At 63.1% G+C, this 23934-nt stretch overlaps 8 protein-coding genes across 8 annotated transcripts; 4 read left to right on the forward strand and 4 right to left on the reverse strand.

Moving 5' to 3' along the window:
• Nucleotides 1-147: 147 nt before the first annotated feature.
• Nucleotides 148-8197, forward strand: AMSG_03554 (uncharacterized protein; the record flags this gene model as incomplete). Its single annotated transcript, XM_013904447.1, has 3 exons — nt 148-4154; nt 4214-7952; nt 7994-8197. The coding sequence occupies 3 exons, from the start codon at nt 148-150 to the stop codon at nt 8195-8197; spliced, it is 7950 nt and encodes a 2649-aa protein (XP_013759901.1).
• Nucleotides 8198-8300: 103 nt separating this feature from the next.
• On the forward strand, nt 8301-11146 carry AMSG_03555 (annexin A7). The gene is made up of 2 exons (XM_013904448.1): nt 8301-8318; nt 8643-11146. Exons 1-2 carry the CDS (start codon nt 8315-8317, stop codon nt 10994-10996), a joined length of 2358 nt encoding a protein of 785 aa, XP_013759902.1. The 5' UTR covers nt 8301-8314; the 3' UTR covers nt 10997-11146.
• Nucleotides 11030-11572, reverse strand: AMSG_03556 (uncharacterized protein; the record flags this gene model as incomplete). The annotated part of the gene is made up of 1 exon (XM_013904449.1): nt 11030-11572. One exon carries the CDS (start codon nt 11570-11572, stop codon nt 11030-11032), a length of 543 nt encoding a protein of 180 aa, XP_013759903.1.
• Nucleotides 11573-11835: 263 nt separating this feature from the next.
• AMSG_03557 (WASH complex subunit strumpellin) lies at nt 11836-15513 on the forward strand. The gene is made up of 2 exons (XM_013904450.1): nt 11836-11922; nt 12121-15513. Exons 1-2 carry the CDS (start codon nt 11850-11852, stop codon nt 15483-15485), a joined length of 3438 nt encoding a protein of 1145 aa, XP_013759904.1. The 5' UTR covers nt 11836-11849; the 3' UTR covers nt 15486-15513.
• Nucleotides 15509-17926, reverse strand: AMSG_03558 (UPF0407 protein C2orf39). The gene is made up of 2 exons (XM_013904451.1): nt 17731-17926; nt 15509-17554 (listed from the first exon to the last, which is right to left on the reverse strand). Exons 1-2 carry the CDS (start codon nt 17885-17887, stop codon nt 15522-15524), a joined length of 2190 nt encoding a protein of 729 aa, XP_013759905.1. The 5' UTR covers nt 17888-17926; the 3' UTR covers nt 15509-15521.
• A 176-nt stretch (nt 17927-18102) lies between these two features.
• On the reverse strand, nt 18103-20023 carry AMSG_03559 (uncharacterized protein; the record flags this gene model as incomplete). The annotated part of the gene is made up of 2 exons (XM_013904452.1): nt 18103-18305; nt 18377-20023. The coding sequence occupies 2 exons, from the start codon at nt 20021-20023 to the stop codon at nt 18141-18143; spliced, it is 1812 nt and encodes a 603-aa protein (XP_013759906.1). The 3' UTR covers nt 18103-18140.
• An 809-nt stretch (nt 20024-20832) lies between these two features.
• AMSG_03560 (uncharacterized protein) lies at nt 20833-21439 on the forward strand. Its single transcript, XM_013904453.1, has 2 exons — nt 20833-20962; nt 21058-21439. The coding sequence occupies exons 1-2, from the start codon at nt 20858-20860 to the stop codon at nt 21265-21267; spliced, it is 315 nt and encodes a 104-aa protein (XP_013759907.1). The 5' UTR covers nt 20833-20857; the 3' UTR covers nt 21268-21439.
• A 622-nt stretch (nt 21440-22061) lies between these two features.
• AMSG_03561 (WD repeat protein 85) lies at nt 22062-23459 on the reverse strand. The gene has a single exon (XM_013904454.1). The coding sequence runs from the start codon at nt 23450-23452 to the stop codon at nt 22340-22342; it is 1113 nt and encodes a 370-aa protein (XP_013759908.1). The 5' UTR covers nt 23453-23459; the 3' UTR covers nt 22062-22339.
• Nucleotides 23460-23934: the final 475 nt, after the last annotated feature.

Raw genomic sequence — 23934 nt, forward strand, 5'->3', positions numbered from 1 at the left:
CCGCACGCGCAGCACCGGCTGAACGACAACTCGGTGGCGCCAGGCCTCTTCCTCCCCGTTTCAACCACTCTTCGCGCGCCCCCCCCCCTCCCCTCCCACCTCTCTTCCACCAAGGCACCTCTTCTCCCTTGCCAAACACTTGAGAGGATGCCTGGCCACCTTTGGGTTCTGCTGCTTGCTGCGGCTGTTGCTTGCGCGACGCTTGCCTCTGCTGCAAGCTACAGACCACCAACACCGGGTACCGAGGCAGTGAGGCCAACCACGTTCAACGTGACCTTCACCTTGCCACCTGCTGTAGAGGACGTAGTCTTTATCTCGGTCAACGTGAGCAAGTTTGTCGCTCCTGGAGTCTTTGCCAACTTCCCTTCCAAGCTCCTTGCCGTTGCCGAGCTTGGACAGCCCGAGTCGCCGGTGTGGACAGTGTACGAGTCGGTCGACGCTTCAGCTGACTACGTTGTCGTCCTGGTTGCCGTCTTTGCCGATGGCTCGACTTCAGAGCCCTCGGAGGTCTCTTTTTACGAGTCGCCGGCTCCAGAGGCCCCCGACTCGCCCACCGGCCTTGCCTCTTCGGCGGTCGCTCCCGACTCGGCCGAGCTATCCTGGGACGCGCCGTACGACGGCGGCGCAGCCATCACCGACTACAACATTGTCCTCACCGCACTCGATCCGCCCGACGCACCATCTCCAGCTCTCTTCTCGACTACCGGCGCCACAACGACGCTGGTCTCGTCGCTCTCGTCGTACACACAGTACGAAGCAACTGTGACCGCCACCTCGTCTGCTGGCACCTCGCCGCCGTCGCCGCCGCTGGTCTTTCGCACTCGCCCAGCTGCTGCTGACCCTGTCGTGGATGCCTACGTCACCGCCACGTCCCACTACACTGCAAGCCTCGAAGTAGCCATCCCGCGTTCGTACGGCACACCTGTCGTGGCACTTCTCTTCTCCGCTGAGCCCGGCGCCCATCACCAGTGGCTTAACTTTACCGAGTCACTCCCGCAGGGCGACGTTGTTGCTGCCACGCTCATCGGGCTTGAGCCCTCGACCAACTACGCCATCCAGATCCAGGCGCTCGCCGAAGGTGCGGAGCTCTCGACACCGGCGCCGCCACCGGCGCTCACTGCGCGGACTGCGGACCCCGCAGCTCCCGACAGCGTTGGGTGCCTCGTTGATCTGAGCGTCATCAATGCAACTGCTGTTGCGCTCACCTGGACTGCACCTTATGACTCGGGTGCGGCCATCACCAGCTATGAAGTCTCGGCCGTGCCAACCGTCGCGACTTCGGCCGGTAAGCCGACGTCCACGATCACGGTTGCGGTTCCTGGCGCCACCAACTCGGAAGTGGTTGGAAGTCTTCTCCCGGCCACGCCGTATGAGCTATATGTGGTGGCAATCAACCCCCAGGGCACATCGCCACCTCCGCCATGCCTCAACGCCACCACGACCCTGGCTGGTCCGCCCGACCCCGTTGCCTGCGGTTCGATCGTAGTGACGCCAGTTTCGGACACCCAGCTCGACGTTGCCTGGGTCGCACCGTCCGATGCCGGCTCGACCATCACCAACTACACCGTTGTCTACACCCATCTCGACAGCGGCGGCACGCCTGATGGCGAGTCGATGAACGTGGTGGTCTCTGCGTCGCCGGCTGCCCTCGCTGGGCTCGGACGGTACACCGACGTCGGAGTTACGGTGACCGCCACCAACTCAGTGGGCAGCTCGCCGCCCTCGTGTCAAGTTGTCGCCACGACGCTGCCAGGATTCCCGGAGCCCACCGTGGGCGTTGCTGCTGTCGACGTCACCCGGTCATCTGCTCGCATCACTTGGTCGCCGATCGACGACAATGGCATGCCGCTGCTCAACACCACTATCTACGTCTTTGAGATGCAGGCGTTTAGCGCCGCGGCACCGCCGATCGAGCCGCACCTTACGCAGCCTGGCGGCGGGTCGCAGGCCCACGAGGCGCTGGAGAGCCTTGCTGCCGAAGTCTACATCGGCTCTGTGGCTGGCAACGGCATGGAGTTGGCGCTGCCTGCCTCTACACTCGAGCACAACACCCAGTACGGTGTGATAGTGCTCGGCGCCAACGCGGCCGGGCAGGCCTCGTTTGTCATCCCGCCGTTTGCCTTTCTCTCCGGGCCGGCCGAGCCCGAGAAACCGGATCGGGAGACTTTTGTGGCGACTGCGGTCAACCCACGGACGTTGTCGCTGTTGTGGGATGCTCCGAATGACTCGGGCTCACCCATCGTTCAGTACGATGTCTTCCTCACCCGCATCTCGGACTCGTTCGTCATTTCGGGCTCGTTCAACACGACGTCTGGGGTGGTGACTGGTCTCGAGGCCTCGACGGAGTATTTGGTGCAGGTCTTGGCAATCAACGCGGTTGGTTCGTCCGATCTATCGCACCCGCTGTACTGGCTGTCGCCCGAGGCGGTTGCGCCGTCCGCGGTTGACCCGACCTCGTTTTTCTCACTCTCGTCCACCCGCTCATCGATCCATATCGGGTGGGCCGAGCCGTTTGACGGCGGCAGCCCAGTGAGCGACTACGTTGTCCTCGCGTACGACACGGTGACCGGAGCCAAGGTATACGACATGGCCGGTGACGCCTCGCTCTCGCGCAACATCACCGGGCTCTACGTCCACCGCGACTATGCTTTCATCGTTGCTGCTGTCAACAGCGTCGGCATTGGCGCCGCACCAGTCTATCCGCCCGACTCTACCGGGATGGCCATGACGGCGACCGGGCCACCGGATCCGGTTACGAGTATCCAGCTGTACGCTTATCCGGCGGCGACGAGCCTCGAGACCTCGTCGCTGCTGCTGCTCGAGTGGCAGGGCCCCGACGACAACGGTTTTGACTTTACCACTGTTGAAGTCATGGTCTACGCTATGCCCGACGAGTCGCCTGTCGCCGGCTACCCGCAGCAGGCCAACGTGACCGCGAGTGGAGGTTCGGAAGCGCCGGTTGAGCTCGACGGCCTCATGCCCGACTCCGAGTACGGCGTGCGCCTTGTCATTTACAACAAAGTCGGCGCCAGTCCGCCGTCAGACCTCGTTGTGAGCCGGACTGGACCGGGCGTGCCAAATCCACCGGACATGGTCAACGCGACCGCCGACGGCCCGCGCGGAATCCACATCTCGTGGTCGCCGCCGTTGTACACCGGCGGGGCGCCCATCGAGTTCTACACGGTTCACATCACCGGGACCGGAAACCATGACGACACCTTTACCATTGCCGGTGAAGTGACCACGCTGGATGTCTCCAGCCTCTGCATGGCCGGCGACTACGAAGTCGAAGTCATTGCGGCCAACGCGGTGGCTAACTCGGCACCGTCGCCTGCTGTGGCAGTGAGCACACCCGGCGAGCCACCGTCGGTCGTGGCGACACTGTTGGTCACTGCGACAACACTCGACTCGGTGACCCTGCTATGGAACACGCCGCCGGGCGTGTGCAGCATGCCGGGTGTCTTTTCGCTCTTCCTCTCGGCTAACATGTCGGATCCGTCGCCGCCGTCCACTTTTGTGGCCAACATCTCCATTCCGACCACGTCGACGACGGTGGGCGATCTCGAGCCTGCTGCGTCGTACAAGTTTGCCATCCAGGTTGTCACTGACTATGGTGTTTCTCCTCTCTCCGCAGCCACTTCAGTGACGACCGGCTCGTTGCCGCCGGATGCCCCGACTATTGTGGTGGCGATGCCAGAGCCGGCAGCGTACGCCGTGTCTGGACCTTATCTGCCGGTCACCACGAGTGTGGTGGTCAACATCACACTTCCGCTCTCCGACAACGGCTCGCCGGTGGTCGAGCTTGGGGTTGTGATCAACGGCTCTGAGGTTGTGCGGGTGCCGACCTCGAGCGGGCCGGGTGACGTGGTCTCTGTTGTCGTCGACGAGCTTGAACCCCACCAGATTGTGGCGGTTGCCGCGTTTGCATCGTCGGTCCTTGGCGACTCGGCGCTCTCCCCCACCACAGTGGTCACGACGCTTCCAGGACCACCAGAGGCGCAGCCGGCGCCGCAAGCCATCACATCCGAGTCAACGTACACTTCGGTGACAGCGCACTGGGACGGCGTGGCAACCGGGTCGTCCCGAGGCCTGCCCATTGACCACGCCGTAGCTGTGGTTGCCAAGTCGTCGACCAACTTTTGGGCTTTTCCATTGTCACCTTGTCGCCCCCACTTCCACTCGGTCCTCAGCCCATCGTCATTAGTGGGCTCAGTCCCGGGCGTGACTATCTGGTTGGGTTTGCTCTTGGATGCCTTAAGCCAGATGGTCAGGGTGAGTACCTGTACTCCTCGCTGAGCCTTGCTGAGCTATCGCCGGTGGCGACGACGCCACCGACAGTGCCCGACGTTGCCAGCTGCGCGACAAACGTCGAGGTCATTGCTGCGCCCGGCAACGTCTCAGCCAGGGCCGAGGTCTCGTTTGTGCAAGCTGCTGAGAATGGATCACCCATTACTGTGGTCGAGATCGAGCTGACGCCTCTGAGTGGCTCGTTCGGCGATACCAAGCTGGTTGCGGCGGTGGGCATCGGGGCAGCCGATACCGCTGTGTCTGTCAATGACCTTGACGGCGCTACCGAGTACTCGTTGGCGCTGCGGTTTGGCAACGCCGAGGGCTTTGCGCCGTTTAACAACAGGTCGCTCTGTGCGACAGTGTCGAGCCCTCCGCTTGCGCCGCGGGCGCCGCTCGCTCCGCTTGTCAGCGTTGTCTCGTCGCAGGTGGTAGCGGCACGAGCGCAGGCGCTCCCGTCGTCGCAGGGCTCGCCAATCACGTCGGTTGTGCTCGTGGCGACAGGAACAAGCGGCAAGGCGCTGGGAACGAGCGTTCAGGTCGAGGTTGACGCGGCTCAAGCTGTGGCTACCACCGAGCACCTCGGCCGGCTGTTTGGCGGCGAGGACTACGAGGTAACAGCCCAGGCGCGCAACGCATACGGGCTCTCGCTCTCATCGCCGGCCGAGGTGGTCTCTTTGCCGCCGGGCGAGCCATGGCCAATCGAGTGCACCGACGGCGTGGTGAGCGACGTGACGCCGAGCTCGTTCCGGGCAGCCTGGCCGCCCACCGCCCACAACGGCGGCTTTCCGCTCGGAGGATACGACGTCGAAATTGTGGCCATGGCGACCGGCACCATGGTGTTTTCGGGAACGCTGACGGAACCGGTCTATCAGCTGAGCGGCCTCGATGCCGGAAGTCAATTCAACATTAGCGTGGTGCCGTGGAACAGCGCCGGGAGTGCAGCCGGTTGTGCAATGGAGGCGAAGACTCTTGCACTTCCGCCACTCCCGCCGACCTCGGTGACGACGACGGTGGCCGATCTGTCCGCTGGACGAGTGCTGGTCACTTGGGCTCCGGCTGTCGAGCGCGGTGCGCCTGTGGTCGAGTATCTTGTTCACGTGGAGCAAGGTGGCGTGATTGCGATCAACGAGACAGTGTCGGTTATGACCAACAGCGAGCCTGCGCTCAACATTACCGGATTGCAGCGCGGAGTGACGTACTCGCTGACGGTGTCTGCGGTGTCTGCGGCAGGTATCTCGTCGCCTTCGAACATATGGCTGTTTGGTGTCAGCCCGCTGGCGCCACAGCCGCTGGCATGCCCGTCTGTCACGCAAGTTGGTCCCAAAGCTGTGTTTGTAAGCTGGGCCGCAGCGGTGACCAACGGCGCGCCTGTGCTCGTCTACCGAGTCGAGGCGCGAGTCGATGCCGAGGCGACGTTCATTGTGCGAGCGAGAGTCAGCACGCTCAATGCGACACTGACGGATCTTGTGCCAGGCACGGTTTACAGCTTGCGGATTGTGGCCGAGTCGTCTGTGGGGCCGTCGTCGCCGTCGCTCTGCAGTTCTGGCGCGGGTCTGGCACTGCCTGCGACTGCACCCGAGCCGACGTCTGATGTGGATCCGCCCGAGATCGACGGCACGACGGTGGTGCTGCGGTGGAGTCCGGCACGGTCCAACGGCGAGCCGGTTTTGGAGTACCTGGTGCAAGTGTCACGCAACCTGCAGTTTGATCCGTCGTTCAACGTGTCTGTGACCGAGTCGCGGCGGCGCGCTCCGGATGCCCGAGTCGAGCTCACGACGCTGGCGGAGGAGACAACGTACCATGCTCGGATTGCGGCGATCAACTCGCTGGGCATGTCGCCGTTCTCGGATGTCATCACGTTTACAACGAACAAGCGGTCATCAACGTCATCTGCACAAAGCCCCAATAGCGAGTCGGGAACAACGTTCCTGGGTCTGGGCAGCACGCTGCTTTTCACCGTTGTTCTCGTCATCGCGCTCCTTGTCATTCTGGTCCTCTGCTGCATTTGCTGCTGCAAGCGTAGCGGGGACGAGCAGGAAGGTGGGGCGTCCCAGTCGGGCATGGCAGCGCAAAGCGCTGCCGAGCGAGGCGAGGCTCGCGGCGTGGAGGACGACGATGATGATGACGACGACGACGAGGACGACGAGGCGTTGCGAAAGGCAATTCGCCAGGCCAAGAAGGCCAAGGACTCAAGTCGGCCCCCTGCGCGCGCTGCAGACGACGGGTTTGGTGACGCTGTGGGCGACATTGAGCTCACTGGGATGGATGCCGGCGAGAGTGCTGGGCCGAGCGGACGCAGGTCTGCAGGTGGGCGCGGATCACGGCGCCACGAGCCGCGCGCGCCAGCTGGTTTTGTCGAGAATGATGATGACGACGACGACTCAGCGATTGAGTTTTCAGAAGATGAGGCCCGGTCCGACGATGGCGGTGCGCTTGGTCCGGTGAGTAGTGGCGCAGCAGTTGCAGGCGCGCCGACCTCGGGCGCGTTTGCCTCGTTTGACGCTGTGTTTGGCGCTCCGGCCGGAGCGGCGGATCCGTTCTCCAGCCACGCGTTTGAAGCAGCGTTTGGCAACAGGGCGGGAGACGGTGACGACTCGTCAGTGCTGGACCAGTCGATGGCGCGCGAGTCGATGGGCAACGTGAGTGCGATGTCTCCTGGCAGCGGTGATCCGTGGGCGGCGGGAGTGCCAGTTTCGAATCCTGCATCTGGAGCGACGTCTCCGGTGTTTGATGCGGCGTTCCCTGCGATGAGTGGCGGGAGCGGGCTGGAGCCGCCGCAGCGCGGCGACGACGACGCGTCGTCGGTGTTCACAGTCCCGCTGGGCGCTGGGTCGATGGTGGGCGGCGACGATGGGTCCGAGTCGATGGCGTCGTCAGGCGACGGTGGCCTCTTTTCCAAGGCCTTTTCGTCAGGTCCGGCGACGCGAGTGGAAGACGAGAGCTTCAATCCGTTTGACGGCGCGGCCGACGACGAGACTAGCGCGCTGGCTGGTTTTGGCTCGCCGGGCCTGGAGCTAACATCGATTGCGCCGGCGGTTTCGCCGCGGTGGGATTCGGCGCATGCCGAGCCTGTGGTCGTCCTTCCGATGGTCCGCGAGCAGGGGACTGCGGTGTACACCGAGGGCACGCTAACACAGTACTCGCTCGGCGCCGAGGTGGCGTACGGTGTGCCCGACGCATCAGTCGAGGTTGCAAGCGGCGCGAGCTTCGCAGTCGTCCTTGGCAGCACGGCCCGGCATGAGCTGTTGCGGGTCGACGGCGCCGAGTTGGATGAGCTTGCGCAGGTCGGCACCGGACTTCCGTCTGGCAACGCTAGGGGCATCCACCGCTTCGGAGACGGGGCATGGCAGGTCGACGTGGCGCTGGCGGTGCCGCGGTCCGGCGGGCGGCCGATCTTCCGGCTTGGCACGTTCTCGCCGGACGCCTCTTTCGCACGCGTTCCTCTCAAGGCCGGGCTCAAGTACAAGCTCAAGCAGGACAGCGACGGCGGCGCGGTGCTGATGGCCGAGGTCTCTGTGGCGGTCGAGTCGTTCGCACCGACACAGGCGACCCTTGATCTGGTCATCTCAGGCGCGCGTCTCACGCCGGAACGTGTGGCCTCGCTCAAGTGCAAGCCGCCCGGCAACCTGACCCCGCTTGGCGAGGTCACCATTGCGCTCCCAGTCGAAAGCGGGAGCAAGCAAAGGTGCTTGTGCGCGCCAAGCTTGCCGAAGGTCAGGGCTTCTCGGGCATCGAAGATCTCAAACTCCGGGCCACGCTCAAGGGCTCGGGCGCCTCGCTGCTCGACCTCGGCGGCCCACACGGCGTCGGTGCCCTCATCTCGGCCCAGCCGGGCGTGACGGTCTCGGACTCGGAGGCCTTCCGGGCTCTTACCTTTGAGGCCAGTGTCGACGGTCGGCTTTTGTAGCCTCGAATTGTCGGTAAAGAAGCTTTTGAATGCACATGATGGCCTGGCTCCCGTCGTCCCCCGTCAACTCGGCGAGGCAGAGTCATCAGTTGCAGCACTACTCTCGCATTTCCCACCATGGGTATGTTTTGCCACCTTTCCGCTGGCCGCTCCCCCACCACCACCCCGCCACCCATTGTCGCCTCGCGTCCCCTCCCTCCCCCCCCTCCCCCCCCCTGCGCGCTCTCTTTCTTTATCCCCCTCTTCAGTCTGCTTACCCCACCGTAGCCCCATTCCTATGCCTACAGCCTAGCCTAGCTGATGCGCCTACTGCATTGCGCAACGCATGGGCGTTTGGGAACACTCTTAGCCATTCTCGGCTCCCCCCTCTCTCTCACACACACTCTCGCGCTCACACACTCCCCCCCCCCCCCCCCCCCTTCCCCATCCTCCTTCAATCCAACAGCTGCGTCTGCTGACGATTCGGACCACAACATGTCGCACACGCCCGAGCCGGGCTCATACTCGGACAACGACGCCACAGGTGCGTCGTCGGATCCGGACGGTGAGCGGTCGGACTCGTCGGATGATGACGGCCCTTCGTCGGAGCGTGCATCGCGGACGGGGCACAACACAGCGGCACCGTCGTTGGCAGATCTTGAGGCGGACGACTCGGATGCTGCGCTGCTGGCCGCCATCCGCATGCCGGAGATCAACGATGGCGAGGAGCTTCGGTCGGGCTTTTACACGGTCAACCCGTTCCTGCCCGAGTACTCGCCCGAGGGCGACGCGCAACTGATGGCGCAGGCGCTGGGCCTTGTCAAAGGCAAGAAGAAGAACGAGCTGCTGCTGGTGGATCTGCTGACGACACGCGAGCCGGACCAGGTGCAGGCGGCGCGCGCGGTGTTCAACGCGAGCAACAAGCACCCGCTGGCAAAGATGGTGAAGAAGAAGACGCGGTCGTCGTTCAAGCGGCTGATGTGCGGACTGGTTCTCTCACCGGCCGAGTATGATGCGCAGCAGATCATGTCGTCGGTCTCGGGCGTGGGGACCAAGGAGAGTGTGCTCATCGACATTCTGACGACGCGCTCGAACGCGCAGATCGAGGCCATCAACCAGGAGCTGCTGCGGACGGTTTCCAAGGACCTGGTGCGGGTGATCAAGGGCGCGACCGGCGGCAAGTTCAAGAAGATCGTGGCCAAGCTTGCCGAGGGCAACCGCGAGGAGTTCCACGATCTCAATCCCGACCTTGTTCATAGCGACGCACTTGCCATTTTCGACGCGATTGAGAAAAAGTCAGGCTGCGACGAGAAGGCGCTGGTCGGCATTTTTGCCGTCCGGCCGGCCCACCACCTCAAGGCTGTTGTCCGCCACTACCGCAAGGTGACGCAGCTTGTCCACCGTCGTGGGCAGTCGGCTACCCACCACTTTGACATGCTGTTGGAGAAGAAGACGTCGGGCGACTTTCGGCGGACGATCAAGGCGCTCATTGCGCCTGAGGAGTACCTCGCCGAGTGCGTGCGGAACGCGGTCAAGGGACTGGGGACAGATGACTCGCTGCTGCGGCGCACCATGCTCGGAGCGCGGCTGACGCCGCTGCGGCTGCACCTAGCCAAGCACGCGTACTTCCGGCTTTTCAAGCGGGCGTTGGTCAAGGACATCGAGGACGACACCCGTGGCAACTACCGGCGGGCGTACCGTCGTATCGCGGCTACCCACACCGGCAACATGCTAGCAGTCAAGCTCCGCGAGGCGATGCACCACTCGTTCCGCGGTATCGGCGCAAGCAAGGCCAAGATCACGCACGTCCTCACCGAGGCGGCTGTCAACGCTCGCGAGCGGGCCGACGTCGCCGACGCGTACGTCCTCGACTACGGGCGCAAGCTCTCCAAGTCGCTCAAGTCGTCACTCTCCAAGCATCACGCCCGGTTCCTCATCACACTCTCAACCCGGCGGGCGGCCGTCGACGCCGAGACCGTGAAAAAGTGCAAGAAAGCACAGCTCATCGACATCTTTACCACCAGGCGAAGCGTGGAGCTGAAGCGACTCGCGGAGGAGTTTGAGCGGATGTACACCAAGCCGCTGGAGGAGTTCCTCACCAAAAAGCTGTCGGGCAAGTTCCGCAAGGTCATTCTCAACCTGCTTGACGCCAAGCGTACTGTCGGGCTCACCATTTCTGAGGCCAAGGCCGACGAGCTTGCGCAGCAGCTTTACGGTGCTGGCGAGAAGAAGTGGGGGACCAACACCGACGTGTTTGTCAACATCATGGCGCGGCACTCACCGCAGGATCTGACCGCCGTCGATCTTGCGTACGAGCGCCTGCGCCAGAAGCGGCTGACGGTGGCCATCAAGAAGGAGTTCTCTGGCGACACTCGCAAGCTGCTCATGGCGTGCGTCGACCCGATTAACTACACCTGCGACCGGCTGATGGCGTCGATGAAGGGCCTCGGGACCGACGACCGCGAGCTCGTGCGCCTGCTTGCACACCGGCCCAAGGCCGAGATCGAGGCCATCAAGGCCGCGTTTGAGGTCAAGTTTAAGAAGTCGCTCGCGCGCTGGATCAAGGGCGACACCTCGGGCTACTACCGCAAGGCTCTGCTCTCGTACATTGCCGACATTTCTCTTGCGCCGGTCGACAAGGACGCCGACGACGACGAGGACAACGAGGCCACCGGCTCTGGCGACGGCCTCGGCGGCGAAGACGATGGTGACGACGACTGGGAAGGCAACCCCGACCGCCCGCCACCGACCTTCCACGACGACTACGACGACGGCGCGTCGTCGTCGGCCACGCCGATGCGCCCGCCGCCGGCCTTCTAGCACCATTGAAGCTGCCACTCATCCACGCCAGGCTCATGTCACCTTGGCTGCCGTATCGTGCCGCAGGTCGTGAACAGGCGCCGCCATGTACACCGCCAGCTCGAGGCAGGCGTAGACCGGGAGAACAACAACAAAGAACGCGCGGAAGCAGCCGAGCGAGCGGACCCAAGCCGATGGCGGGCGGTCGTTGATCATGACCACGTGATGCAGCTCGGCGTCATCGATCCAGCACCGGTACTCGCGGCCGACCACATAGTCTGCAGCAGCTTCGGCAGCAGCGTCCTCGGACGAGAACGAGACGGCCACGGCCGAGAGCATCGCCGTGGCCTCGACGTCGGCAGTGGCCGAGCCTGGCGGAGCATAAACGACGTCAAAGAACGGGGCGTACGAGCCCCACACCGCGCGGACCCCGTTGACCATCAGCGAGAAGAATGAGAGTAGCTGAGTCAGAGCCTTTTCTGCCCCAGATCGCGTATCGTCGACCTTGCGCACCTCCTTGCCCGTCACCACACACAGAGCCCCGCTCCACGACACCTCGACGCCCTCCTCGGCTGCTTCGCTCCACCCAAAGGCCATGGCCGTAAAGGCACAGAGCACAGCAGAGATGATAGCCGCCACGACAGTCGCATGCAGCAGAGTCCACCCATAGTCACGCACTGCCGTTGTCAGTGACGCACTCGCAGGCCGCCGCATCCTTGGTGGCGTGGCGTAGCGTGTGGGTGGGGTGGTCCGGCTTTGTGCCGTCGATCGCCTTGCCGCAGGCTTTGGCGGAGAGAGCCATGGCTCCATGCAGCTGGCTTGCCAGCGACGGTGGTCAAGCTACCACTCAACGCTGCATAAGCAGGCAGAGGGCATGGGCGAGTTCATCCCGAGCCCTGCAGGCGAGTGCATTCTACAGCTGGTGGCGCGTGGCAATGCCATCATTGGTAGGTTGGGGGGAAAGGGGGGGGGGGGAGAGGGGGTGACTGGGCGTGCGAGAGGGGGGGGCATGTGACCCTGTGTGGGGAGGGACCGGGTAGGGGGGGGGGGGGGGGGGGGAAGCAGGAGGGGGGAGGGGGAATGAGCAAGACAAGGGACTCATACTAGGTGGAGGATAACGTTGTGCTGGGTGTGTGTGGGTGTAGCGGAGCTGCTTCGGCTCTCGCAGCACATCCCGGCCGTGTTTGCCGACGGTGGGGCCGGGAGCAAGTACGGGGCGGTCATTTTTTCGTTCGAGTACCTGCAGCGGATCGAATACTACGAGGAGGGCATCATGCGGTCGGCGGCTGCGCTAGAGGCCGACGAGGAGTTTCGTGACAACCACCTCGAACTGCTTACTCGGTTCTACAAGACCTTTGAGTCGATGTATGTGTACCGGCAGGACTTTCTCGGGTACCTCGACGACCTCGCCCGCGGAGTCTTCATTCAGCGGACGCTCGAGTCTGTCCTCGCCGACGCTGACGGCAAGCAGCTGGTGAGTGAGGCTGTGTATCTGTACGGAGTCATGCTGCTGCTACTGGACATGCGGATTCCGGGGCTGATCCGGGAGCGCATGCTCATCTCGTTCTACCGCTACCAAAAGGCGAGCGACATTGCCAACATCGATGAGGTTTGCAAGCTGTGCGCGAGCACCGGCTTTACGCCCGGAAACAAGAAGCCGAAGGACTACCCCGAGTCGCTGTTTGCGCGCTTCCCCCTCCCGCGCAAGGTGGTGGGGATGGTGCTGGGCCGGCTGCGCATGGACGACATCTACGAGCAGGTCGCCAACTACCCAGACCCGGAGCATCGGTCGGTGGCGCTCGCAGGCCAAGCGTCGATGATCTACGTCATCCTCTACTTTGCGCCAAACATCCTGCACTCGGAGCCGGCCGTCATGCGCGAGATTGTGGACAAGCACTTTCCGGACAACTGGGTCATCCCGTACTACATGGGCTTTACCGTCGACCTCTCGCTGCGGTGGCAGCCGTACCGGGCGGCCCGTGACGCGCTGGCCAACACCATCAAGGTGGCGCATGTGCGGAGCCTGGTGGCGAGCCAGGTGAGCAAGGTCCCACAGCTGCTGGCAGACACCAAGGCGCTGCTGACCGAGGGCGTGCTCGAGGAGGAGTACGTTATGAAGGAGATCCGCGGCATTCTCAACTTGCTCCGCGAGGGCAACGCCACGCTGCGGTGGATGGCGCTGCACTCTACGACGGCCAACAAGAAGCTGGCGTCGGCGGTGAACAAGTCTGTAACGCGGCAGCTTGTTCTCCGGCTCCTGCTCGACATCGCCGAGCTCGAGTTCAAGGTCAAGGACGTGGTGGAGGTTTTGCTGACCAAGAAGCAGGAGCGGTGGGTGGTGGCACGGCAGGAAGCGGTCCACCGGATGACTGAGCTCGCAGAGTACTTTTCCGGCACTCAGGCGCTAACGCGAGTCGAAGCCAACGCACACCTCCAGTCGTGGTTTGTGGACATTTCGGACAAGATTGCCGGCCTCTCGTTTGTTGACCCAACGCTTGCAGGGCGCAAGATCAAGCAACTCATTGTGGCACTGGAGGAAGTTGAGTCGCTCCATCACATCGACGCCTCGCTGCACGTCAAGGAGTTCCTAGGTGACACGCGCAAGTACCTGCAGCAGATGCTGTACTACGTCAACATCCAGAACAAGGTTCTGGTTACGCTTGCTGTGGTGACTGACCTCTCGTACGCGTGGCACATTCTCGCCAGCTACATCGACCTGATGCAGGCGGCGATCCGGGCGAATCCCGGGACAATCGTCAAGCTCCGGTCTACGTTCCGCAAGCTAGCCTCGCTCCTCGACCTGCCGTGCATCCGCATCCAGCAGGCCGACTCGCCAGACCTCGGCTCGGTCTCGCAGTACTACTCGTCAGACCTGGTCCGGTTCATCCGCCGGGTCCTGGAGATTATCCCGGTCACTATGTTTGAGCAGCTCAACAAGATCATTGTGCTGCAGACGTCTGCGCTTGCGCCGCTCCCGGCGCGCGTGGAGAAGGCCATGCTCAAGGAGTTTGCGCAGCTTGACGTGCGCTACGAGCTCGCACGGCTGACGCACTCGATCTCGGTCTTTACCGAAGGCGTGCTTGCCATGAAGAAGACGCTTGTCGGTGTCATCGAGGTCAACCCCAAGGCGCTGCTGGAGGAGGGCATCCGCAAGGAGCTGGTGGCAGCACTCTGCAAGGCGCTCGACACGCACTTGGTGTTCTCGTCGAAGAAGCCCGAGCTGCTGCCGGCGCTGCAGGCGCTGCAGGCGCGGCTTGCGGGCTTCCGGCTCTCATTCGAGTACGTGCAAGACTACGTCGGCATCTACGGGCTCAAGCTGTGGCAGGAGGAGTTCTCGCGCATTGTTAACTTTTGCGTGGAGCAGGAGTGCAACACCTTTCTCAAGAAGAAGCTCTTCTGGTGGGACTCCAAGTACTACAACGAGGCCGTGCCGATTGTCTCGTTTCCGGCGCGGGATGCGGCATCGATCAACGGCATCGGCCGGCTGACGCGAACTCTGCTCGCACTCACGTCGCCGACCACCAACGTGTATGTGGAAAAGGCCGCGGCCTGGTTTGTGCTCAAGTCTGGCGAGGAGGGCGTGAACCTGGTGACTGCGGCGCACATGCTCACCTCGCTCTCGGTCTTTGGCCTCCGCGGTGTCGACAAGCTGCTCGGTTTTATGAATGTCGCCGCGCTGCAGCGGTTTGTGCGGTCGTACGCCCGCTCGCTCTCGTCGGACGTGGGCCGGTACCTGGCCTCGGTCGAGGACGTGCTCCTCCCGCTCACCTCGTACCCAGCCACGGACGCCAAAACGCTGACCAAGTTTTACGGCGGACTGGTGCAAAAGCTCAAGGCCTGGTGGCCGCTCTTCCTCGAGACGGTGATCGGCGTCGGCCAGCGCCAGCTCCTCCGCCGGCTGCTGGGCATTGAGCTGGCGTACACGGCGCGGGTGGACTCGCCGGCGCTCTCGTCGACGCTCGACGCACTCAACATGTCGCTGCTCAAGGACATTGAGGCGCACTACCGCGACCCCGAGGTCCACCCGTACCCCAAGGTCTCCAACCCGCTCCTGGCTACCCTCGCCGAGTACCTCGACTCGGCAGGCAAGTCGGACCCGCTCGCGGTCATCTACGTCACCTCGCCGCCGCTCGGCTCGATGGCGCTTCTGGTCTTCCTCTTTGTTCTCTCGGTCCTTCCGCAGCTGACCTACGATCCGCGTCTCGACACTTTTGTCAACTCGTCCAAGAAGGTTGCCCTCGACGGCGCGCCGTTTGTGGTCGGCGTCGTCACCCTGCTCAAGCAGTTTCACGCCTCGGTCACGACCACGTTCCTCAAGTACATGGGCCAGTACATCCGTGCCTCGATGGCTGAAGCCCTGCTCGGCCGCCGCGGCAAGGGCGCCCGCGTTTACTCACCCGAGGTCCGTTCCGCGCTCCTGTTCCTGCACCAGTTCTGCACCTACGGCGGTGCCAAGCGCAAGGACGTGGAGCAGTTTGTGCCGGCCTACGTCGTCGACCGGCTCGGCTGACGGAGTCGATAAATTGAGCAGAGGTGCAGACGTGTTTTACGCAGCAGCTTGCGACCCAGGACCGGCATCAGGATCCAGAAAGCCACGGGTAGCGTAGGGCGGAACGTAGAGCTCGTCGTTGACGCCCTGGTTGACATACATGTTGAGCAGCTTCTTGAGCTCGTAGTTCTGCTGGCGGATGGCGTCGGTCTCGTCAAGGAGCTCGGCGCGCTGCTCAAGGACTTCGTGGTACGCGGTGAGGCCCTTGTACAGGGCCTGCCACACGCGGTACGTCTTGTCCGAGATGATGCCCGAGAGCTTCTCCCAGTACTCGCGCTCCAGCCGGCGAGCAACAGCCTTCTGCTCGCGCATGAACATGAGCGAGGTCGAGCGCTTGGTCGACTGGCGCGAGAGGTCAAGATCGCGGTTGTGGTCCTGAACAAACCGCCGCAGCGCCGGAATGATGTCGTTGGGGTGAATGGTGGCCGACGAGGCAACGAGACCCTGCGCCGACGGCGAAAGCCCGCCGACGGCAAAGGCCTCGGGGGAGGTCACAAAGTATGACAGCAGCTTGTCGATCTCCGCCCGTGACTCAACCTTGAGCGCCTTGAAAATAGAGTTGATCATGAGTAGGTTCTGCTCGTCGCGCGGAAGCGGGTCGAGCATGGCCTGCACCTTTTCCTCCACGAGAAACCCTGCTTCGTCGCAGAGCATGTCAAGAATGGCACGAGCAATGCCCGAAGAGCCGTCGTGGGCGAGGACCGAGACCCGTCCAGACGAGCCTGGGGCGGCGCCTGAGCCGCCGCCAGCCATCGAGCCTGAGCCGGTCCGCCCACCTAGCGGGCCAGCCTCGCCGGCGGCCTCACGCTCGGCCACCGGGATGACTGGGTGGCCCTCGGCGTCGATAGGGAGTGCCTGCTCGCGGATGGTAAACAGGTCCTGGGCTGGCGGCTCCCACTTGAGGCCGAGCTGCTGCTCAAAAATGATGGCATCGGCCTGGAGCGTCTTGCCGATGTACTCGGCCACGACCTCCTCGTTCATGTCCCATACCTCCTTGAACTTCTTGGCATCAGCAAGCTGAAAGTGCTTGAACTTGCGCTGCAGCTCCTTGTACTGGTCGGTGATGCGCTTGTAGTCGTTGGTCAGCTTCTGGTTCTGGTACCGGTACTCCTTGTCTTGCTTCTCGTACTTTGCCCGCAGCGCTGCCACCTGGTCGCCGAGCGAGTTGATCTTGCGCTTCTGCTGCGAGATGGTGAGGTTGTTCTCAAACTCGCGGCGGTCCAGAATCTTGATGTTGTACTCGAGCTTCTGCGAGTTGAGTGCGTATGTCGCCCGCATCTCCTCCAGCTGCTGGCGAAGGACCTGTACCGAGGTCTGCAGACGGATGGTGACAATGTTGATGCCCTCACCCTGCTGGCGCTGCAGCTCTTCCACCTCGTCCTGGTTGGCCTTGAGCAGGGCAAGTCGGTCGTGCATGAACTTCTCCTCCATCTTGGCCCGCTTCTCCATGAGCACCTTGACCTCGGCCGAGTTGGAGGCGTGCAGCTCGGCGAGCTCGGTCTCAAACGTCTCCTCCAGCTGGGCCAGCTGAGCGTCGTACGCGGCCTGTAGCTCCTTGAATGACTCGGCCATGCGGTTGAGGAGCTCGTCAATCTTCTCGGCTTGCCGCTTCAGCTCGGCTACGTACTCTTCGTCCTTCGCCTCGAGCTCAGCGGTGAGGCCCGCCACGACGTTGTCCTTGGCGGCGATGACGTCGTCGCACCGCGCCTTTTGCTCCATCAGCGCAGCGAGCAAGCTCTGTGGCACGTCATGCTCCCGAAGCGAGGCCCAATTGAGCGAAATAGCCGCATTTGCCTCTGACGACGCTTGCCGTAGCTCGTTGAGCTGGAACAGGCGGTCCTCCTTCTTGCCGCCTTGCTCGACCCTCACGGATGCCTCATGGTAATCGCCCTCGACTCTGATGTCGGTCACCGTTCGCTGCGAGGCAGTAATGAGCGCATCCAGTGCTTTGCGCGATGCTCGCAGCTGCGCCTTGGCTTGGGTGTCCCACTCGCGCTCCTGCGCCTGTGCCGTGGTGAACTGGACGTTGGCTGCGCGGGGGGGGGGGAGGAGGGAGGGGGGGGGAGGGAGTGAGTGGGTGGGTGGGTGGGTGTGCGGAGAGGAAGAGGAGAGGGAGGGAGGGAGTGAGAGGGTTGGTGATGGTGATGGTGATGGGGGTGGTGGTGGTGGTGGTGGTGGTGGTGGTTGATGGTGGTAGCATGCTTACCCTTGCCCTGTGTCTTCTGCTTGCGGCGAAGAATGCGCTGCTCGATGCGTGCTGTCCTTGCCCGGATACGCTCGGTCTGGTCCTCAGACTCGAGTGCCTTGTTGATGTCCTCAATGGACATGAGCGGCTGGCTCTCCGCTCCGCCGTCGTCAGCCATGGTGGAGTGAGGTGCGAGGAGGTGGGGGTGGCGGTGAGGTGAGGTGGGGTAGGGGGGAGGGGGGGGGGGAGGTTGGTCGGTTGGCGGTTGGCGGGCTGGACCGACGGGCGACTGGTGGCTCGCGGTACGGCGTGTGTGGCTCGGCATTCCGCTTTGCGGCGGATGGTGACAACGGCGTGGGGCTAGATCAGGGCTGAATCAGGACTGGATGTAGGGTACAAGGAGTTTACAGGGCCGCACCCGGCGTTGATTGTCAAAGCAGCGAAGTGTGCGGACGGGACAGGTTGGAAACGGAGAGCGAACGCTGGGAGATGGTCGGCTTCCGATCGCAGAGCGTACGACGACGGCGGCGCGGGCGCGACATGGGCGAGGCGGACATGCCCCATGGGTCAAAGTCCGAGTCGTCGTCCGAGTCGGACTCGGAGCCCGAGTCAATAGCCGAGACGGTGAAAACGACGAGTTGGGCGAGGAGGTCGACGAGACGGCGACAGGCGAGCCAAAGCCCAGCGACTTGACCGAGGAGCGGACGTCGTCGTCGTCTGAGTCGTCGTCGTCATCGTCATTGTCATCGCCGGTGGTAGCAAAGCACCGAGCAAGGGGCGCAGTTGGAGAGGCGTGCGAGAAGGAGGGAAGGGCAGGCGAGATGGCGTCGTTGGCCGTGACGAGCTGGTTGGTAACATCGGCAAGCGGCGCAGGCGAAGCCAGGTCCTCGGAGGCCTCGGACGAGATGGTGGACTCGGAGCGCGAGCGGGCAAGGCTGCAGTACTTGGAGACGTCTGAGAACGAGCGCGAGCGCTTGTAGCTCTTGCGCAAGTTGTTCATGAGCGAGCAGCGCTCCATCTCGGTCTCCTTGTCTGCATCAAACATGGAGACATAGGCCTGCGGGTTGCAGCGCGACTTGTACAGCGTGTAGAAGCCCTTGTATCCGCCCTGAAGAATATACATCTCCGGGTAGTAGAGCGAGGTCCACTCCTCCAGCTCGGCGTGGATCATGCGATCCATGGAGCGGAGGTGGCGGCACTGGGTCGGCCCGCGCTTGGACGAGAACTCGCAGTGAAAGACGATGGTGGGCACCGGGTCCGTCATGATAGTGGTGAGGAAGAATTCCTCGAGCAGAGCGGTGGTATGGAGGTTGAGCGCGCCCTCGATGTGGCCGCCCTCATACTCGTAAGGGAACCGGCAATCGATGATGTACAGCTTGGAGACAACATCGTCGTGCTTGCCCTCCATAACATCGACGAGGATCTTGGGCGAGATGTACTTGAACTCGGCCGGGCCGGTCTCGAGAACAGGAAGCTTGGCCTTGTTCTCATGCGACTCTGGAGAGGCAACAGTAGCAGCAGCGGCTGCAGCAGCAGTTGGTTGTGGGATCGGCAACGCCGAGGCCGAGGCCGAGAGAATGTTAGACCGCTTCTTCTTGAGCGAGTGCACCGAGCGCGTCCGCTTGAGCGAGCCTGACCGAGATTTAGGCCGCGGCGGAAGATTGCCAGACGAGCGGACGTTGTTGAGCGCGGCGGTGGCCGGCGGAGCGCGGACTGAGAGCGAGCGCGGGCGCGCCGGCTCGCAGGCAATGGCCGCCATTGACACGGCCTTGCGCAGCTTGAGCGAAGAGCTCGACATCGAGTGGGCCTGCGGGCGCGAGTGCGGCCGGTGCGTGCGAGCAGCAATCATGGCGGCAACAGGCGACGAGGCACGCTCCGGCTCAAAGATCGAGGAAGACGTCGGCGGCGGGACTTTGGGAGAGATGGCCATAGCTGTCGGCGCCATCGGCGACGGCAGCACCTGGTTCTCGTCGTTGTCAAACGAGAGCGAGCGGCGGATGGTGGTCGGCGACGAGAGGCGGGCCGGCGAAGTGGGGACAACGCCAGGCATGGCAGGCGAGGTCGAAAGCGGCGAAAAGGCCGAGCGAGTCGTGTTGTTTGTCCGCGGCAGCGACGGCGAGGCGGCATTCGAGCCCGAGGAACGCGTCGGCTCTGGCGAGGTGACGGCCATAGCCGTTGGAGGTGGGCCGGGGCGCGCCGCGATCGGCAAGTCAAAAGCGCGCTCGGACGGTGGCGAGCCAAGCAGCATATCGCACTCTTCCGGGTCCGGAACAGCAAGCCCAGTCAGGGGGCGGAAGTTGGTGGAGCGATCCATGGTTGTAGCGTGTTGTTATACGGAAGAGCTTGCGGGGGGGATGGTAGACGGAGATAGAGTCTGTGGCCGGGCCTGCCAAAGTTTGAATTTGAGGCCGAAAAGTTAGAGACGAATTTGCTTTAGCGAAAACGTCATTGTTGGCGCTGACCCGCAACCCGCCCGCCGCCCGCCACCCGCTGCCGTTGCGTTTTCAACCGCCGCCCAACGGATCGCCTGCCACCCTGTGACGACGAGCCACTGCATTCGATGTCGATGGGTAGAGATGGGGGAAGTCCTGCATGCACAAAGGGCACGCAAGGGGATGATGGGGAGCGTGGCCTTATGGCGGCTGATGAGATGTTGCCATCGTCCATCGCGTTGGTAGTTGAGGAGACGCCAGCCTTGGGCTTGGGCGGGGAGGAGCGCAGCCGATGCGGATGCTCATCCCTCTCGAGCGCAATCTGAAGGCTGGCGTGGTTAAGCCGGATGTAGACGGCGAGTATGGAGTCTTCATCATTTGCTCAACTCGCCCGCCCGCCCGCCCGCGTGGTCCACATCGGCATCTATGCCCTTGGATGGGCGCGAGCTGGTGGACATGCTAGGATCTCGCACCAGCGCATCATCGCAGTGATACAGATGGTCATAAGTATCACACTCACTCCCCCTGACTACGTGTTGTATGCGATCATGGCGGCCACGTCCGACCATTGGTCACGCCAAGGCCAATCGAGTGACCGCCACGGTCGTCCAGTGGCCGTCCACGGCCCGCGTCTTTTGCCCACGCACTCCACTCTCACCGCACCCCCCCCCCCCCCCCCACCACACACACACACACGCACACAGGCAAACCTCTCCATGTCCAAGATCTTTGTCTTTGGCCTGCCATGGAAGACAACCTCGCGTGAACTCATGCGCCACTTCCAGCGCTTCGGCACGGTGCTCGAGGCCCACGCCGCCGTGGTAGGTGCCCTCTCCCCTTCCCTCCCCTCTCCCCTCCCCGTTCCCCTCTCCTCTGCCACTTACACTCACGGTGGGCTTTGGATGTGGCTGTACAGAAGGACAAAAGGTCGCAGCATGAGCCACGGGCGCTGGGTGCTGGATATGGCTTTGTTTGCTTTACCTCGGTGGAAGAGGCCGAGGCTGCTTGCGCCCTCCCGCATGAGCTCCGTGGTCGGGAGCTCGTCGTTCGCATCGCAGACAAACCCGTCGCCTTTACTGGCAAACACCTCAAGCCGCGCTTCTCCTTTCTGAAAAAGCCGTTGTGAGAGACGCGCCTCTGCTCTACTGGAGTCCATCGTCGCCGCGCGTTTGATCATCTTCGCGCGTTTGATCGTCATCACCGCACGTTTGATCGCCGTCTCGTCTGCCGCTACAGATACCTCCATTTATCCGTTGCAGCTTGCGTATCCTCTTCCGGATGCTGCAACATGAGCCGGCCGTTCTCTCCCCCCCCCCCCCTCTCTGTTGAGCTATCTTGCCACTGCACGCCGCTCGGTGGCGCTCGGTGGCGCACTGACAACCGCGCCACCTTTGCCGCCCCCACTTAGCCTGTGCACCCTAGGCCAAGGATCTACATTGGCATCCACACTCTGCTGTGCCCGCTATCACTATGCCTTGATCGTTCGCACCCTCTCCATCCGACCTTGATCGCGCCGATGAGATGGAACCTGGCCATGACGTGGCCCGCACCCCCGCCCCTCCACCCCGCCCACCCCGCCGCGGCCTCGCATTCATCATTATGTAAACGCAACTCTCCTCGCCTCTCACACACACACACACATATACCTCTGTCTATCCGATGATGAGCGGAGTCTCGCAGCACGTGGCTGGCGCAGAACGGAGAGGCAATGGAAGGAACAGCACTAGAGGTTGTGGCGAGGGGAGAGAAGCACTTGTCGCCACGGGCTTCCTCCCGGGCAGCACCGGCATGGCGGAGGAAGAAAGCAACCAAGATTGGCGACACGAGCCGTTACTCAAGGGTGAGGCCGAGGTGGAGGCTGAGAGCTCTATGGCAAGCGTGTTGTTTGTCAAGGGCGTGACGGTGGCGGCCCTGGCGGCGGTCCGCGCGCTGGACGGCGATGTGGAGACGGCAGCAAGCCCTGCGCCTGCGGCGTTTGTTGAGAGCAATGATTCGAGTCGTGGCTACTACACCACTCCCACGTACACTATTGCTGGCTTTGCTGCCCTCCCGGAGGCACGCCCGGATCTGTATGCTGCCATCAAGTCGACCGATCTGCCGTCGGCAACATGCTTTGATCTCGACCTCATCATCGAGCGCTGCAGGCTCATCGACATGCTCTCGACAACAATTCGCGACGACAACGCCTCTCACGGGACTCACAGCGATGCCCACGGGCCGTCATAGACGTACGCCCGTGCATCGTAGAACGAGCACGCCATCAGCCGACCGTCACCCACCCAGTCGATGCCGTACGCCAGCGGGTCGGCATCATCGCCGGGTGCCGGTGATGTGGAAAGCGTCGCCGCCGTCAGTGTGGTAAACTCATCGCCAGAGTGGATTACCGCAAAGCCGCCGTACATACATGCTGCAGCCATCAGTGACGGATTGGTGGGGTGCCATCGGAGCATCCACACCCCGCCGCCAAGCGCGATCTCGCTCACAGGTACCTTGAGCTTGCGGGTGTCAAACATCCGCAGGTTCTCGTCGTAGCTTCCAGTCGCTAACATGTACTCCGAGGTGAGCGATGGCCGGATGGAGGTGACGCCGGCACCATGGACCTTGGTAGCGCCCACCGCGTAACCGCCCATCCGCGTATCCCACGCCTTGAACAGCGCATCGTCGCCACCTGAATACACCACCGTCCTGTTGAACGGGTTAAACGCCACCCGCCATGCCTCGAGCGAGTGCGCCTGCCACGGCTGGCCGCACTCGAGCGCCGCCTCGCCCACGCTCCACACCGCCATTCGTCCGTCCGAGTAGCTTACCGCGAGGTTCTCGGCCTGTCCAGGCTCTACGCCGTCGTTGTCCCACGCCACCGCCAACGCCGATGGTGGCTTTGCGCCGTCATCCGCATCTTCGCCGACGTCCACAACGCCGTAACTCACCTCGCTCATGGTAGCCGTGCCATCAGCGGCAAACACGGCCTGGGCGAGGACGACGCGGCCGGTCGAGTCGGCGACAGCGAGCATACCATCGGCACCCGGATTCCACGCCACATCAAAAGTCCCTCCGGAGCAGCTAAGAGCGGTGCCTGCGGTAATGGCCACCGTATCGCCCGTCGCGTCCTCTCCCGCCACCAGCATTTGCACATCGCCGCTCTTGAGCTGAGTCACAGGATCCACCAGCTGATAGGTGCCGACCACCGCAGCGCCCGCAGGCGCGCCAGGCACGCCCACAGGACAAGAATCTACCACACATGCACAGTACCCAGTATCCCGTGTGAGCACTGGCTCCAGTCCCGCTCCCAGCTCCATCTCGTTGCTCGCCATGGTTCTTGAGCGCGGTGTGGCCCCACCACGGGCTCCAAGCCGAAGATGGTCTCCGCGCACAGTCGCTGAGCAAGCTCGCATAGCGCCCGAGGCGACTATCCGCTCAGCCGATGGCCAGCGTGCTGATGATGGCTCATCAAAGCGTATTGGAGAAAAGAGGGGATGGCTCGCCGATGTGCCAATGATGCTGATCCCTGCAGCCTAGCTGCTTGTCGACAAGGCGGCTGTGGTGGCTCTAGCCAGGCAAGCTCAGCCAAGACCATCATCATCCTATCAGCATGGCATCATCGACCCAGATGTCATCATGATTGCATGCACTCTGTAGCCCAGCATCTGTCGACATGTGTTCACCATCCCGGTTGCCTTGAGGCCGGGTGGCCTCCACCGTCTGCCGGCTGGCGGCTGGCCTCCACCGTCTGCCGGCTGGCGGCTGGCCTCCACCGTCTGCCGGCTGGCGGCTGGGGCTCCACGGGGCGCGTTCC

Source organism: Thecamonas trahens, assembly GCF_000142905.1.
Source record: "Thecamonas trahens ATCC 50062 unplaced genomic scaffold supercont1.13, whole genome shotgun sequence".
NCBI lineage: Eukaryota > Apusomonadida > Apusomonadidae > Thecamonas > Thecamonas trahens.

Coding starts and splice junctions, on each gene's coding strand:
- AMSG_03557 (XM_013904450.1), top strand. CDS start 11,850: ATGGGCGAGTTCATCCCGAGCCCTGCAGGCGAGTGCATTCTACAGCTG. Junction 11,923..12,120: donor GCGTGGCAATGCCATCATTG/GTAGGTTGGGGG, acceptor GTGTGGGTGTAG/CGGAGCTGCTTCGGCTCTCG.
- AMSG_03558 (XM_013904451.1), bottom strand. CDS start 17,887: ATGGCTGACGACGGCGGAGCGGAGAGCCAGCCGCTCATGTCCATTGAG. Junction 17,555..17,730: donor GCAGAAGACACAGGGCAAGG/GTAAGCATGCTA, acceptor CCCCCCGCGCAG/CCAACGTCCAGTTCACCACG.
- AMSG_03560 (XM_013904453.1), top strand. CDS start 20,858: ATGTCCAAGATCTTTGTCTTTGGCCTGCCATGGAAGACAACCTCGCGT. Junction 20,963..21,057: donor TCGAGGCCCACGCCGCCGTG/GTAGGTGCCCTC, acceptor GTGGCTGTACAG/AAGGACAAAAGGTCGCAGCA.
- AMSG_03561 (XM_013904454.1), bottom strand. CDS start 23,452: ATGGCGAGCAACGAGATGGAGCTGGGAGCGGGACTGGAGCCAGTGCTC.